The sequence below is a fragment of the Diceros bicornis genome, chromosome X (assembly GCF_020826845.1).
Source record: "Diceros bicornis minor isolate mBicDic1 chromosome X, mDicBic1.mat.cur, whole genome shotgun sequence".
Classification (NCBI taxonomy): Eukaryota; Metazoa; Chordata; class Mammalia; order Perissodactyla; family Rhinocerotidae; genus Diceros; species Diceros bicornis.
Window position 1 is genome coordinate 64,506,847 of NC_080781.1, and position 17,439 is coordinate 64,524,285.

Sequence of the window (17,439 nt, forward strand, 5' to 3'; positions counted from 1 at the left end):
GAAAAGGATCCTATGAAAAGAAAATCTCCTGTATGTACAGTATGATTTCAATGATGGGTGGGTATATAAAGAAAGAAAACTGGAAGGAAAGTACTAAACTATTAACAGCTTAATGGGTAGGGTGTCAGCTCATCAGGTTGGCTGCCCAAACTTGAACAATTAGCAGAACAAGCTAAATTCTTCTATGTTCTTTTTGCTTCACCCTTCAGACTTGACACTTGGCCCCATTTTTCTGGCTGTGACTTGGACTCCTCTCTGATTCCTCACCCCTACCACACTACCTCTAGTCCCTTTGAGTAAAAATCCGGGATTGGATTCAACCTGGGAACTTTCTACCCCTGTGCCACTCCCTAGGTCCTAAGTGCACCACACCCTCAAGAGCAGAAAGATCAGGAAATGGACATCAAGCTGTATTAGCTGAATACAAGCAACATTAAGACGGGACCCCAAAAGTTCTGATTTCCCTTTTCACTTTTTTCACTTGGCTACCTGCTCTAGTGAAAGAATGTGGAACTTTCTGGAGTCTTTTGCAAGCATACCCTCTGTTGGTGCAGTGATCAGACATCAGTGAAATATAGTACCATTCCTCAAACCCCAGGAATTAGGGTCTTCATAAAACACAAAAACAGAGGCAAAATGAATTCCACATTGCAGGGAGTGGGTATGGTGCTGGTTAAGGCTCTTATTCCCAGGAAATCTATAAGCTCCAAGAAGTACCACCTCACCTTTAGGCTTTACTGTTGGTAGAATGAGTGCGCCATCTTGACTATGTGGGGCTGGTTTTAGGATATTTCATTCATATAATTAGGTTTTTTGAGGGGAGAGGGCTGAAACAACTTTGCTTTTGTTCCCCACTCCAAACTCTCCTTAGAGCAAAAGGTATATGCCTGTCAGGTGAATTGGTGCATTATCTGGGTGCAGTTCTTCAGAAATCCCCTAGCAAAAATACTGATAACTCCCTCTAGTTGGCCTCTTCTAAGAATATGAATTCCTGGGGTACAGACTCATTCATATAATTATGTGTCCTTTTGAAAAGGATTTGTGAAAACCAATAGCAATTATGAATACAGGACAACTTCCATCTTTCCCTAGCAGCCCTTACTGGGAAGAGTTTGCATAACCTTCCACCACCTGAGCTGGGGAGGGGACTTTTGAAATGTTTTGCAGATTTTCAGGGTTAGCCATTTCTTTAACCTATGGACTCATTTGGGAAGAGTTTTTGCCTGTGTGTCTTGAGCAACATTTATGTTGGAAGCTGTCCCCTTTGATTTCTGAGCCATACAGCAATGCTGTCTCACTGATCAAAGGCATACAAAATGCCACATTTTGTTCCGTAATGAGGCCCAGGGACAGGCTGGATGATGGACTCCACATGCAAGGCAGTGCTGCTGCATGCCATCCAAGGAAGCCTCAAGACTGCTGTGCTGAGGCAGCTGGCACTGCTCTGTGATATAATTCTGTTGATGAGATCCGAATCTCTGAACTGGTGAGATGTGCTCTTAAATAATGTGATCAGTTTCCTCCATCGATTGTCTTGGTCCTGAGTGGAACAGGAATGAGCAAAGCCCTTGTTTGGGCTGATGTTTGAGCCATGCTGGAGACAGCAGGCTTATGTTTAGGACCTGGTATCTTGTATGCTTCAAGATCTAGGGAAGATCTCCCTGAATGAATCTGAGGAAATAAGCAGGCTGATGTAATATTTTAAAATATTCCCCCAAAACATCCATTGTAAGAAGAAAGTCTGTTTAGGATTCAAGGCGGAAGTTGATTTTAGCTGCTTACCAGAAGCAAATAGATTTCTATTGCTTGTTGTAGTACAGTTTTCCTCCTCTCCTCTCCATTTCCCTCCCCTCTTTTCCGTCACGTGCCCTCCCTTCTCTCTCCTCGCCTTTCCTCTCTCTCTTGCAGCAGCAGCAGCACCCCATCCAGAAGATATGTTCAAGTCACAGTAAACAGGCAGAGGACAAGTCGATTCTAGCAGCAGTATTTTTTATACAGCTACAAACTACTCGAATAGACTTCCTGTAGCCTAGAACTGCAAGCACCCTAAAGAAACCCTGCCAGAACTCCAAGGAACAATGAGTACACACTGATATTGACCTGTAGTTTCCCTTCCTAGGAGCTCTGGTATAGGAGCTCTCTCTTCTGGTCAAACAGGTCTGCCCACCATTCCCTAAACACATCTCACAGCTTCCTGTCACCTGGAATGCTTGGCCTCTCCATCTCCTTTATGACCCATGTCCAACTCTGCCTCTTCCACTAAACCTTCCCTTTTCTCCTACATCTGAACACCTTCTGGCAGCTCATATCTACATATGGCATTTAGGACATACTCCTTTGTTGTAGGTACTCAGGGACATGTCTCATCTTTCCTGCTAGCTTAGAATCTTCTAGAGTCAGGGACCAGTTCTCACTCAGATTCTCAGTGGGACCTGTAGAGCTCATCAACTGTGATGTAGTGGTTAAGCGAACACGTTCTGGAGCCAGACTGCCTGGGTTCAAATCTAGCTTTGTTACTTACTAGCTGGGTGACCTCAGTTATGTCACTTAAACTCCGTGTGCCTTAATTCTCCTGTAACATGGGAATATTAACAATGCCTACTTCATAGGGTTATCTTGAGGATCAAAGTAATACTTGCAAAGCACTTTGAATGTTGCCTCTCATGCGTTAAGTGTTCAAGAAATGCTACTCCTCTTTATCCACTCCAACCTGTACTCTCAGCAGGAATCGGCAAGTGCCAAAGAATGGCATTCAGCTTGTCCCCCATGGTGTCTAGCTCAGTTTTGCCCTATATCAACTTTACCAGACACTCACTAAAGGAATTCCTTACTTGACTTCAAATGTCCTTGGGGGCAAGCCCAGTTGTGTAGCGGTTCAGTGCATGCGCTCCGCTTCAGCGGCCCGGGGTTCACGGGTTCAGATCCCGGGCGCGCACCGACGCACCACTTGTCAAGCCATGCTGTGGCAGCGTCCCATATAAAGTAGAGGAAGATGGGCACGGATGTTAGCCCAGGGTCAATCTTCCTCAGCAAAAAGAGGAGGATTGGCATCGGATGTTAGCTCAGGGCTGATCTTTCTCACAAAAAAAAAAAAAAAAAAAATGTCCCTCATACTTTGAGCCCCTTAGCTGGCTGACGGTATCTTCCATAGCCACCCAACACAGTCCTGCCTCCCTTCTGCCTCCCGGACATGCCCTGCTCCTTTCTGCTCTGTGCCTTTACTCACACTGTTCCTCCTCCCTGAAATCCTAGCCCTACCCATCCCCTTTCCAACTCCCACCCGTCCTTTACTTCTCTACTCAAGCATCACCTCCTCTAGGAAGCCTTCCCTGATTACTTCAGTTTACTTCCATCTTCCCCTTCTTTGAACTCCCTCAGAACCACATAACTGAACATACACTGATATTTTTCATGGCAACTTCTTGAGTCTTGGCCTTGTCTCCTCAAGAAGTTGATAAATTCCTTAAGAACAGTTGGGATGTTTTCCCCTCCTCTGCCACCTGCCCCCAGCATGACTTCAGTACTGGGTACCCAATAGGTGTCCAATAAAGACTTACTGGTTGATGTATCCATATGCCCAGGTTTGGCCAAGAAAAGCTGAGGGTCTGGCTCTCTTTCTGGCAGTGAGCTCAGGCTAGGGTGAAGAGCAGAAGCCCGGGGACAAGTTTCTGCTAACTTTGCTTATTTCTTTGCTGCCACTCAGGCCACAGAATTAGCAGGGTCTTCAGGTAAGCCCTCTTTCAAACTAGACTGATCCCTCAGTTAATGGTTGACATTCTCTGTTTACCTTAATGATTGCCAAGATCTGTTGCTGCACATGATACACTTTGCAGCTCAACTGCCTTGGCCTCGAGGGTAGAAGGCAATTTTTGAAGAGGTTTTAGGGTTCTGGGATGGGATTGGAAATACTTTGGTCCCTCCCCAGCCACTCAGGACATGGACAATAAGCAGAGGGCCAAAGAACACCTGGGTACTGCCACATGGGCGGGAAGCACTGCCATCCCCCACTTTGGCCTCAGGTGCCAGTAAGCATTGCCCATGGCTTTTTTCTTCCCATAATCATATCTTTTTAGAGGCTCGGAGCTTTAAGCAATGGAAGGGTTGGCACCCAATACAGGAACCCTCTCTGTAGCTTGCCCACACATTGGGTCTACCTGTGGCCAAGGGGTAGGAAAGGCTGAGGGCTGTTGATGAACCCAGGGCCAGTTCACTGTCCCAGATGGGCTAAACATGGGCACATGGGTGACAATGATTCCTCACTTCCTCTGGGACAGGGCAGTAACTCCAGGCTATGTGATTTGTCTCTCCAAACCCATTGGGAGCTCAGGGGATCAATCTTATTTAATGATTGTGTGTGGGAGAAGGTGGGGCTGGTTAATGTTTGTCTGGTTCCTCTTGGGCTGTGGGCCATATCTGGCTCTGGCCCTGGGCTCTTTGTCCCTCCCCTGGGCTGGGCTGACAGTACCTAGTGGCATAGTGCAGACACGCCTGCAGACATTCCCTGGGAAAGGGCAGCAGCAACCAGGTGAGGAAGCTGGGGGCCAAGGGAGGTGGGCCGGAGGGGCTGGTGTGGCACAGGGGGACAGAAATGAGGGCTGGCGAGAGGCTCAGGTCTTACTTTCTCTTGGCCTCAGCATTCAGCCACTTGGATCTCTTCTGTGCTTCCCTCTGAGCTGGGGTGAGACCCCTCCTGCCAGGTGCCAGGCTTGCTTAGCCTCTCTCTGTAGCCCCCAACTCTTATCCTCCAGGCTCAAAGTTGCTTCTCCTCTCACTCTTTTTTCCCAGCCGAGGATTCCTCTCATTCCCACAAGGCTGAATTCCCAGGAAGACTTGAGGGACCCCCTAGGTGCAGGGTGGCCAAGTTTGTCTCTTTAAGACATTTCCTGCCACACAAGGTTAGGGTCCGGTGGGACCCTTGGGCACTGCCAGGTGCTGTTTTCTGTCCTGATTAGAAGGTAAACCAGGCATGCAACCAACATGGGGGCTACAGGCAGATGAATACAGTGCACTCAGGAGGTGCAGAGGGCCAGCCAACAAGGCCGAGATTTGTGAGTATACGTCTCCATTTTCCTGAGGGAAGTAGGCAGACTCAAGTTGAGCTTGGAATAACTGATGATTTGGAGATTTAAAGGAGGGGTGGCCCCCAGCTGTCTGAAAGTTGTTCCAGCTGTTGGGAGTGGCACGGCAGAATGCACGGACTAAGAAAATGAGATAAGGAGAGAAGCGTATAGACAAGAGGGGTTTGAATGGAGAGAAGTATAGATGAGGATGTGGCAGAGCAATAGGGAAGGGACCTAGGCTTTGGTAAGGGACTAATATGAGTCTTAATCTGAGCTCCAACACTTGCTTACCAGCTGTGTGATAAGTTACTCAGCTTTTTTGAGCCTCCGTTGCCTCATCTGTGAATTGAAGAGAATAACTCACAGTTCACAGGGTTGTTGTGAGGATGAGAGCTAGTGAAAACACAGCTCCTAGCACACAGTGGGCATCCTATAAATGGTGGCTGTTATGAGAAGCCCAAGTAGAGAGCTACAGGAAGTCAGATAGCTGATGGAGGAGTAAGAGGGTGTAGTCCAAACAGTGAGTAAGGGAGCTGACATTAGCAGGAGATCTATGAAAAGAGCATGGCAGAGCAAGAGAGGGAGAACATTGGAATGAGCTAGACTGGCCCTGACCCAAGCCTGGCCACAGAATACATATGGCAGGGTGGAGAGGATAAATGACTGAGGTGCTGTGGAACCACAGGGTGGAGGCTGGGAAGAGGAAGAGGGCTGGAGGGGTTTGGCCTTAGCCACACCAAGCTGATAAAGGCAGCCCGAAATTCAGAAGGAAATTTCAAAGAAAGCCCCCTGTCCTTTCCTGGCCAGAGGCTGCCTGTGAAATGGGGGAGGGAGTGTGGAATCTGAGGCTGAATATAACCTCATCCAGCCCAGCCAGGCCCTTCTTCCCCAAACCAAAAAAAACACAAGGATTTCCTGTAGTTGGAAGGAAGGACAGGGAAGAGTTGGGGCAGAAAGAGAGAGACAGACTTAATGAACATGTGTGAGCATGTGCCTGTGTGTGTGTATGCTTGTGTGTGTGTGTGCACATGCAAGCACATGTCAGAAGGAGTATAAGTTTTTGAGTTGTGGGCCTGGTCTCAGAATGCAAAGTCCTTAGAGGAAGAGAGGCCGCCAAAGGCAGTGCAATGTACAAAGGCTTTGAGGTCAGAGGAAAATACTAAATTTGAAACTTGACTCTACCATTTAGCAGCAGTGCAGTTGCCATTGAGGCAAGTTATTTAACCTCTCTGAGCCTCAACTTCCTTGTCTGAAAAATGGGGATAATATTACAGGACTATTGTAAGGACTAAGTGCAATCTGATTTTGAACTGTGCTTGAGTGCTTGGGCAAATCTGAATCCGAGGACAAGGCTGGAGCCAGACATGGCCAGAGAAGTCTTGTCTAATTAAACATGAGTGCAAAACACACCTGGAACAACACAGAGCATATTAATACCTGGACTTTAACCTAAAGTCACAAAAACGGTTTAGATTTCAAAATCAGGTCACTCCCCTAGATGTTTTCAAAATGAAACCCTTGAGGTATTGATGTTGACATAGGGATCAGCTCCCCTTTCAAAGGAGAGAGCAAAAACTGAGATGCCAGTGCCCACACAAGGGCCCTTAGGGGCCCCAAAGGGAGCTACTGGCCATATCCCAGAGGGCTCAAGAAGATGAGAGGCAGAGAGCTACAAGAACCTAGAAACTCAGGGTAGGCCAGGCTGTCTGTGGGGCACCCTTCAGGGGCAGAGAGAAGAGAATGGCTGAAGTTTGCTTCGGAGTTTGAGGAAGCAGCCAGAGAAAGGTAAGGAAGGGAAAACAAAACCAATCAGCAGGCCATGGAAAGCCCTGGAAGGAAGGAGAGGACAGAGTTGTCAGTTGATGGGAAAGGGGAGAAGGGGCTAGAGGAGAATAAAAGCCAGACCAGTTTTGAATCTCTCTGTTTCTAAAAACACTCATAGAAAGAAAAACTACAATTCCAGCCAATGCAGTAGAGCTTACGGGAAAGAGTATGGGCTCTGGAGTCAGTTTGGCCCGGCTCAAATCCCAGCCCTGTCACGCATTAACTGCATGACCCTTGTGACCCTTGGACAAGTCCCTTCACCTTTCTTTACCTCATTTTCCTCATCTGTGACATGAGGATTAAAAATAACACCTACCTCATGGGGTTGTCGTGAGGTTTATGTGAGCTAGCACAGGTACAAGGGCCTGGCACACAACAGGTGCTCAGTAAATGGTTATTCTTAATAATGCTCCTTGACTGCCTGTTTTTGAATCTAACTTGTCTCCCTGGATGAAGCATTTCTTTCCAGCTAACCATGGTGCCTCCTGTTTCAGCTCTACTTTCAGAGTCCCAGGCTTGGGAGAAAGGGCCCCCATGTTCCTGCTTCCCCATGCTGGTTCAGGCCCACAGCATGAACTCATTAAGGCTTTTTTTTTTTTTTGGTGAGGAAGATTAGCCCTGAGCTAACATCTGTTGCCAATCCTCCTCTTTTTGCTGAGGAAGATTGGCCCTGGGCTAACATCCCTGCCCATCTTCCTCTATTTTATATGTGGAATGCCACCACAGCATGGCTTGAGAAGTGGTGTGTAGGTCTGTACCCAGGATCTGAACCTGTGAACCCCGGGCCGCTGAAGCGGAGCGTGCGAACTTAAGCACTACACCACTGGGCCGGCCCCAAGGCTTTTTTTTTTTAAGTTAAATGAAGAAACCTTGTTCTGAGAAGTAATCTATGTCTGATGGATGGTCCCTTCGTCCCCTAGTTTCTTTCATCCCATTGCCCAGCTTTTCCAGTTGCTAATACCCTACCCTCTTCCCTTACACCAGAGAGGACCACCCAGAACTGGATATGGGGCCTCCACCACAAGCACTGCCCCTGCACTGGGGGCAGGAAATGCCCTGCATTTCCTACCAGTCCAGGCCTGTGTGTCCTCCTCACATCCAGTTCCCTGCTTCCACGTGATCTCCTTACAACTTAATGGCAGGAGTGGTGGGAGGTGGGGGGAGGCCTTCTTTGCCTGCCTAGGGGGGAGAGGGGAATTTCTTCCCTAGAGCCACTGGCAAGCTCAGGAAACAAGGAGTTTACAATGTACACTTAATATTGGGGGCAGGGCAGCAATGGAACAGTCTATTCTATCTCAGACGGACACTATAGGTCAACAACAGCATTGGGAAGAAGAGTAATATTGGGTTTGGCAGACCACTTAGTCCCCCAAAGCAACATTATTTTCTCTTCCTGATAAGGTTCTTGCTTCCCTTGATTACCAACTATGAAACTGGAGCTGGGCTAAGAACTTTTGCAGGTTGCTTCATTGAACCTCACAATAACCCTGGGTATTAATCCCATTGATAGATGAGCAAGCAGGCTCAGAGAAGTTCAATAACCAGCCTAAGGTCATATTAGGTGAAGAACCAGGATTCAAACCCAAAGCTATGTGACTCTCACCTATTCCATCTTCTAACCTTCTGTTTGCTTGGTCAACTTTTGCTTTCTCCTTCCAGCTTGTACTCACCATGTGCTCACCTGTCCACCCTCTGTATGCGTGCCCTTTCCTGAAGCTCAAGGAGGGATGGTCAGGGTGTGCTCCATGACACTGGCGTTAGAATGTGCTTATAGGTCAACAGCTTCCATGTTTTTTGTGCTTTTAAGAGTAGCATTAGTCTCTGCTTTTGCTGTTGTTGTTAATGTTATTACTATCAACGGCTAGCCTTTGCTTTTGCTGACCCTATCTGCAAAAGCACAAGGAGTATACTGCGGAAAGAGCTGAGACTTCTGCTTCATATACTTTTGTGTTCTCCTACTCTAGCACTTCCTAGCTGTGTGAACTTGAGTGAGTTATTTATCTGAACTTCAGCTTCCTCATCTGAAAAGACTAGGGTAACAGTCCTTAGAGGTTTGCTAAGTGGGTCACAAGAAAGAAGGTATGGGAAAATGCTTAACACAGTTCCTGGCTTGATCAACATGAGCTCCCTTTCCTCTCCTCTAGCTCACCCATACCGTGGAGGGGATCTAAGCCTAGGAAAAATCCTGCTGACCTTCAGTTTCTAGTAGGGTCATGGAGGAGGGCCTCAGCCCAGAGCCTCCTGGTCCCCTGGGGTCCCCTCTTACATGCACCTGTCTTTGTTCCATCTCCTCCCACCCCCGCCGTGGCCATTCTTCTGGTGGGGCTATGGGGTGGGTGCGGCGATGGACCGGGCGGGCACAGAACAGGTGGGTGCAGGCTGGGTGTCCGGCGCTGGGACACAAGTGCTCTGTGTGTAGGGTGGGCGGAAGTCTGGGCGTTTGATCTGAATTCTAAAGGGCGTTGTTCAGAGCCCCACAAAGGTCCCATTGTGCAGACTCTGGGTATAAAGCAGCATATGACTCCCCAGCACCGGGCGGCGATGAATTGGGACGCAGGCGCGGACCCAGGGACCACTCCCCCTGCACAGACATGAGACCATAGGGGACCTGTCTGGGTGGCCTCAGGGATAGGCGCTCCCCAAGGTAATGGGGCTTTGTTGGGTTTGCCCCAGGTCCAGAGTTAAGGAGCTGGGGGGTGGGGAGCTAAAGAGAATGGCTGATGGCAGAACAAGATGGGCTGGAGAGGAAAGAATGTTGAATGAAAGCAAAGAAGGGAGATGGGGCTCAGGGAGGTCAAGTCAAGTGAGTGAGGAAGAGGAGGAGGAGGAGGAGGAGAGGCTGGCAGGGAGATGGGTGATGAGGAAAGCTATGACTATCCTTCTTCCTTTCCTGTCACTGGCCCTTGGAAGGGGTGTGGGGGTGTCAGGCAGTGTTATAGTGCCCAGCTTTCTGCCCCAGCTTTCTGACAGCTTGCTTTGTGGCTCATGTTTTGCAGGTGTGAATGAGGCAGGATGAACTGGACAGGTTTGTACACCTTGCTCAGTGGCGTGAACCGGCATTCTACTGCCATTGGCCGAGTATGGCTCTCAGTCATCTTCATCTTCAGAATCATGGTGCTGGTGGTGGCTGCAGAGAGTGTGTGGGGTGATGAGAAGTCTTCCTTCATCTGCAACACTCTCCAACCTGGCTGCAACAGCGTCTGCTATGACCACTTTTTCCCCATTTCCCATGTGCGTCTGTGGTCTCTGCAGCTCATCTTGGTTTCCACTCCAGCTCTCCTCGTGGCCATGCACGTGGCTCACCAGCAGCACATAGAAAAGAAAATGCTTCGACTTGAGGGTCATGGGGACCCCATACACCTGGAGGAGGTGAAGAGGCACAAGGTCCACATCTCAGGGACACTGTGGTGGACCTATGTCATCAGTGTGGTCTTCCGGCTGCTATTCGAGGCTGCCTTCATGTATGTCTTTTATCTGCTCTACCCTGGCTACGCCATGGTGCGACTTGTCAAGTGTGATGCCTACCCCTGCCCCAATACAGTGGACTGCTTCGTTTCCCGGCCCACCGAGAAAACCGTCTTCACCGTCTTTATGCTGGCCGCCTCCGGCATCTGTATCATCCTCAACGTGGCCGAGGTGGTGTACCTCATCATCCGGGCCTGTGCCCGCCGAGCCCAGCGCCGCTCCAATCCACCCTCTCGCAAGGGCTCGGGCTTTGGCCACCGCCTCTCACCTGAATACAAACAGAATGAGATCAACAAGCTGCTGAGTGAGCAGGACGGCTCCCTGAAAGACATACTGCGCCGCAGCCCCGGCACTGGGGCCGGGCTGGCTGAGAAGAGTGACCGCTGCTCGGCCTGCTGATGCCACATACCAGGCAACCTCCCATCCTGCCCCCTACCCTTCCCTGGGCCTGCCCCTCCTTCTCCCCTGCCGGTGCACAGGCCTCTGCCTGCTAGGGATTGCTCCATCAAAGCCTTCCTTCCCTCCCTACTTCCCTTCCTCCCAGGGCTGTCTGTCTGAGGGGCTGAAGGAGTGGGGAGCTGGAGGCCACCCACACCAGTGCTCTAGGTTATTGGGGGTGTGGGCAGTTCTTGTTTCTGTACCCCTTCCTCTTCCCTCTCCCTCTCCCTTTCCCTGGGACCACTAGGGACAAGAGATAGGATGCTCTGACAGCATCTCCAATTATGAAACTAATCTTAACCCTGTGCTGTCAGATACCCTATTTCTGGAGTCACATCAGTGGGGAGGGATGTGGGCAAGTGGAGTGGAGGGCGGGTGCTGTGGACATGTGGGTGGAGAAGGGAGGGTAGCAAGAAAAGGAGGAACAGCGCTTGCCGGCCACAAGGAAAAGGAGGACATGTCTGGGGTGGAGGAGTTAGGGAGGGAGAAGCAGGCAGATAAGGTGGAGTGGGGGTTGGTCGGGGCTGTCTTTGCCTCTAGTCCCCAAGGCCTCTCTCTGCCTGAAATGTTACACATTAAACAGGATTTTACAGTAAACGAAGAGGTGGCTTGCGTGTTTGTCAAGTTCTTTCTTCTGCAACCTCTGACCTGCCCTTCAATGAGCTGGCCTTGGCTTTTTGCTGATCAAGAAAGGAATGGGCAAAAAAAAATAGCAATTTGAGTAGTTGAAGGTGCAAATGAGGAACCTGCTCTCCTGGCCCAGCCAAACTGGACCCTGAGCCGTTCTCGCCTGTTTTTTGTTGTTTTGGGTTTTGGTTTGTTTTTTTTTTTTTTCCTTTCATTTTATAATAACAGCTTTATTGGGATCTAATTCACTTACTCCCTTTCTCTGATTTTTTTTCATCCATTTTAAGTATATGGTTTATTGAGTTTTGGTAGCTGTGTGCAGTTTTGTAAACATGACCACAATATATTATAAAATATTTACATTATCTCAAAAAGTTTCCTTGGATCCCCTTTTATGACTTTAAAAAGATTAAAATGACAACTCTCTCTGGAGAAACAGGAAATGATAGAGAAATTTTGCAAGTCTGAGAGAGAGAGTAGCACACATTCCCTTGGCACTTTAGCGTCGCCCCCTCCCCTGCACTCTTGGGAGAAATATTCCCCTTCTTCCCTTAGAATTCAGCATTCACTGCAAACTGATGCCTCGCAAGCCACCCATGGGATTGCACAGTGACTTTGACCCCTTTCCTCTGGACATAGCTCTTAATTCTACCCTCCTCTCCAGTTTCCTTCCCTCAGGAATCAATGCCTCCCTGCCCAGAGATGTCTCTACCACAGGTCAAACATTTCATAGCAGCAGTTTCCTCACCAGCATCGCTCTTCAAAGTGGCAGGTAGCCTCCCCTCCCTCTGTCTGCTGTGGTGGGAAAAGCCTCAGGCTGAGACTTGACAAAGCTGGGTTAAAGTCCTGGTTCTGTGACTTAATAGCAAGACATTTCCCTTCCCTAAGCCTCAGCTTCCTTGTGAGCAAACACGGGCTGGCCTAGCGCATCTCTAAGCTCCTTCCAACACTCTGTGCTTCTGGAATTCCTAACAGACTTCCCCAGCCTCAGGGGCTTCCCCTTCTCAGAGTCACTGCCCTCCCCAATGGCCCCTCAGAGTAGCATTGTCCCCCACAGCAAGTTTCTCTCCTCAGCCTCCCTACCTCCTAATGAAAAAAAAAAATATTTGCCACTCCCTCCCAGAGTGGGCTGACTCCACGTGGGAAATATATCAGAAAGGAAGAGAAAATCAGGCATATCTTATCAGAATTGTTCTCCTCTAGAAAAAATCTTTCCCCTTCAGACAGAAAGTGTGGAAGTTTTCCTCATTCAAGGGGGTTTCTCCCTTAGAAAAGAAAGAAGGGAGTAAGAATTCCTTTCCCCCACACTTGGCAATCCCTGAGAGAGAGCTTCCCCCTCTCTTAAAAGAGAGACATTCCTTTCTTGCAAGAAATTTCCTTTCTCTTTACAAACCAATGTCATACCGTCAGAAGAGAGGCCCCCACTTCTTCATGGTGGGAGAGGTGCCTTTTCTTATTGAAATCTATCCCCTCTACAACACAAGACAACAAACACAGAGCATCTCCCCTTGGTCCAAAAGGCCATCAAGAGAAAGACTTTCTTTTCAAAATTCCATCCTGGTTCCACAAAGGAACCTCATGCCTTCCCCACATTGAAAAATGCTAAATCCATCAACACTTCAGAAATCTAGTTTCTCTTCAAAAGATTCCAAGAATCCCCCTTGGAAAGAGGTTCCAACTCCAGATCAAGGCTTTCCTCTCCAGGGAACAATGGTGGGACAGTAAAGATACTGAGCTAGGTATTGTAGCCAAAGGGATGACATTTATTCTTGTGTCCTGCCAACCAGGTGGGAGCAGCCAAAGGAAACTTGAGGGGAGCTGGTGTACACAATGTCACAGGGAGGGTGAGTCAGGCTAACCCCAGGAATGAGTTTTTATTTGCGGCTCTGTCACAAGAGTGCAAGGGAGAAACAGGAGGCAAGTGGGGCTTAGTCCCTGCCACATGGTAGACACTCAATGTACTGAATGACCAGGCATTGGAATTAGGAGACCTGGTTCTCCATTTATTAGCTCTATCCACTAGACACATTATACTTGCCCTCTCCAAGTCTCAGTTTCCTCATCTGCAGTACAGGGTTGAAAATAATCTCTCTACCTCTTTCACAGAGCTTCTGTGAGAATCAAACAAGATGTGTTCAAAAGCTGGTCATAAACTGTAAAGGTAAGATAGTATCATAAGCACTGAGACCACAGCCTCAAGGCATGCTAGAACTTGCAAGGAGCCAGAAAGGAGTGAGGCTGGTTCAGCTAGGCTGGAGCTAGTGGAAAGAACTTGGCAATAATAGGGCTGGCTCCCCCAGGGCATGGACAAGCAGTCCAAACAGCAAAGTCCAAGAGATGTCGCAAACTTCCCTTGAGCATGATCCATTTAAGGGTCGATATTCAAAGAGTCTGATCTGGGGGCAGAAAAGGCCTAGGAACAGGAACTTCTTACACACTCTCTTTCATGGTACTGGTGCTTTTAGGGACACTTATGGTCTCTTGGAGGCATCTGTGTGCAAAGATACCAGGAGCTGGGGGCAAAGGGACAGAGTCAGCTCCTAGATGAAGGGACTGGCTGAACTAAGAGAGTAGTCAAGGCCCCAGCCAGCTGAGTTGGGATTTCAACGCAAGCTGCAGTATCCATAGAGAATTGGCATGGCAACCATGAACTGATTCAGATACCCAATCAGATAGCCTGGGAGCACACAGCGGTGGCTAGAGGGGAATGCTTGCTTCATTTTCTGATTCCACAATACTTAAATGCGAGACCTGACTTGTGGTAGAGAAGGGCCTATAAAAACCCACCAAACTGGGCTCCCTTTGATTCCTGGACTAAGCCAGGCTGAATCTGTCAGGTGGAGAAAGGATTGAGGCATTCTATGGAGGGGGAATAAAGCAGGCAAAAAACACACAGATATCTGAAAGGGCATGATGTTGTCTTCAGAGTTAGACAAATAATCAGCTGTGGAGGATTCCAGGAGTGGAATGGCTAGAGGGGAAGTAGGAAAGATAAACTATGACCAGGTTATAATAGGCCTTGTGTGTCATCATAGGGAGTTAAGACTGTCCCCTAGGTGGTGGAAACCATTAAGGGTTTTGAGTAGGGGAGTGCCACCTTCAGATTTGTGATTTGGGAGCTCACTCCGGCAACTGCATGGAGAATGGATTGGGGGTTGGAAAGATGAGAGGCAGAATGACCAGTTATGGAGCTGTTGCAATAGCCCAAGTGGGGCCTGTAGGACTAGGACAGTGGCAGAAGGAATAAGAGGAGAAAAATGTGAGAGACACTTTGGATGTAGAAGCTACAACAGGACTGGATGTCTGAGTGTGGGGAGATGGAAGAGCCAAAGATAATTTGGAGGTTTCCTTCCCCGTCCTTGACTGGCAGACTCCTAATCACTCAAGACTCAGCTCACATGTCATTTCCTATGTGAAGACTTCAACTTTCTTCTCCTCGCCCCCCCCAAGTCCCTCAGAATGAGTCTTCCCCCCATTCTGAACTACCACCACACATTGTAGTGTACGTTGATTAGAGTGCTTATTGAATTATGTGGTAATTCCTTGCATAACTCTAACACATAGTAGGGGCTTAGCCTGTTGAGTTAAGGGCAGTAGGGAGGAGGATATAGGCATGTGCAAAGATTCAGAATCTTGAAAGAGTAGAGCGTATTCAGTGTGACTAGAGCAGAAAATGCGTGGGATTGGGGAGGGGGTCGTAGTAGGAGGTTTGACTGGCAAAGTAGGTTGGGGCCACTTCATGAAGGGTCTCCTATACTGTGCACAGAAGTTAGCACAGGAGTTTGAACTCTCAGCTCTCACACGTAGGAACCATTCTGAGTTAAAAGTTAGGCCCTACTAGACTTACAGGCAATTCTGTACTCATAATTACAGACAGACTGTGGAGATCTTGAGGAGATCCAGGTCAGGGCAGACCTTTGCCCAAATAGATGCATTAAGGTTGATGGTGAACTTTGGAAGAAAGGGCAGAGTGATTTCCCAGCAGACTTCAAGGAGAAAGAGTAATGTACTCAGGATGGTGACTGACTGTTCTCCATTCCAACTGAAGCCCCTCTGAAGAGTCAGTATAGTAGAGTGATTAAGAGCATAGTCCACTTCCTGCTTGTGTGACTTTAGCCAAATTACTTGGCCACTCTCTACCTCAGTTTCCTCATCTGTAAAACAGACATAATAATAGTACCTATGTCACAGGGCTGTAGTGAGGATTAAATGTGTTAATTACATATACTTAATACAACCACTTAGAACAGTGCCTAGTGGATAGTAAGTTCTATACAAGCGTGCGCTGTTATTATTTCATCTCACCATCTTTGCCATCCTCCAATATTCACCAACTCTCTCAAACACTGAGATAAACTCTTTGTCTCACCTAATTAACATGCTTTCTTGACGGTCTAGTTGTCAACTGTCACGTGTGTGTGCTTAAGTAAGCAAGTCTGTGTGTTTGCATACATATGTAGCAGTACATCTGACCACGTTCGTATATATGTGGGAGGATGGCTGTGAGGGGAGTCTTAATTCTTAATGTAGTTTTAACGAAAAGGATGTGTCCCAATCATAATATAGTCTGAAACTTTATTACCAGAGTTAGAAATAACTTAGGTGGGGCCGGTCCCGTGGCTTAGTGGTTAAGTGCGCGCGCTCTGCTGCTGGCGGCCCAGGTTTGGATCCTGGGCGCGCACCGACACACCGCTTCTCCGGCCATGCTGAGGCCACGTCCCACATACAGCAACTAGAAGGATGTGCAACTATGACATACAACTATCTACTGGGGCTTTGGGGGGAAAAAAAAGGAGGAGGATTGGCAATAGATGTTAGCTCAGAGCCGGTCTTCCTCAGCAAAAAGAGGAGGATTAGCATGGATGTTAGATCAGGGCTGATCTTCCTCACAGGAAAAAAAAAAGAAATAACTTAGGTGGATGAAAGGAAAGGAGACTGTTTATGGAGCATCCAGTATGGACCAGATTTGGTGCTAAATTAAGCACTTACGTACATAATCTCAATAATGCAAGGTAGCTATTACTATACTCATACTTGCAGATGAGGAAATGGAGGTTCAGAGAGGTTAAGTAATATGTCCAGAAGTTGCACAGCCTAAAACTGCAGAGCTAGAATTAAAACTTAGGCTTATCCTAATCCAAAATCTATGCTGTCTCCTCTATACCAAAGTAACCACTATGCTGTCTTAAGAAGTATTTCAGGATATAGGGGTGGGGTGGGAGCAGCTCAGTATGATATGAAAATATCCCTAAATATTAACCTGCTGGAAAACAAAATATGTGCTTGGGGATCCTTAAGGCTAAGAGAGAGAAATGGTGAGAGTTGAGTAAGGGGCTGCCGTGTGCTCAGAGAGGGAAGGGCAGCCTGGAGGGAGAGGGCTTCTCCAGAGATCTCTGCCTAGAGAAGGATCCAGAAATCGTCCATTCCCAGGAAGCAAACCAATTTGGGGAGTGCAGGGAAGACAGGGAGAGACAGTTATTCAGAACCCCTCCCTCCGAACCCCTAGTCAAGACAAGCTTCTGAAACTTCCAAATGCACTGGCAGGTTTCCAGCAGTCTCCCCTTGCCCCTTTTTCTTTCCCCTTCACCTTCCCTTCAAGGGTCAAAGCCTTTCATTCCACAATCAGAGACAAAAGGCTTGAAATGCAGGTACCTTGGAGAATTAATGCACACTAAAAGTCATTCACACTAAAATATAGGCAATTAACCAATGAACAAGGTCTGATAATTCTCCTCCCCAAATCTTTCTCAAGTCCCTTTCCTCCTCAGCATTCCCATTGTGCCACTGCCTTCCTTCAGGCTTTGCAAATATCTCCTAACTGATAATGTGGACAATAAAAGCTAACATTTATTAAGCTCTTGCTGGGTGCTGGGCACTGTGCTAAACAGTATCTCCCTTAATCCTCACCATTCATTGAGGAGAGCACCACTATTGTCCCCATTTTACAGATGAGGAAACTGAGGCCCACATAGGTTAAGTAACTTGCCCAAGCCACACAGCTAGGAAAGAAGAGGCTGAGCTGGGG

At 48.0% G+C, this 17,439-nt stretch overlaps 1 protein-coding gene across 1 annotated transcript; it reads left to right on the forward strand.

The window, feature by feature from the left end:
- Positions 1-4,463: 4,463 nt before the first annotated feature.
- Positions 4,464-11,146, forward strand: GJB1 (gap junction protein beta 1). Its single transcript, XM_058535227.1, has 2 exons — positions 4,464-4,525; positions 9,881-11,146. The coding sequence occupies exon 2, from the start codon at positions 9,897-9,899 to the stop codon at positions 10,746-10,748; it is 852 nt and encodes a 283-aa protein (XP_058391210.1). The 5' UTR covers positions 4,464-4,525; positions 9,881-9,896; the 3' UTR covers positions 10,749-11,146.
- Positions 11,147-17,439: the final 6,293 nt, after the last annotated feature.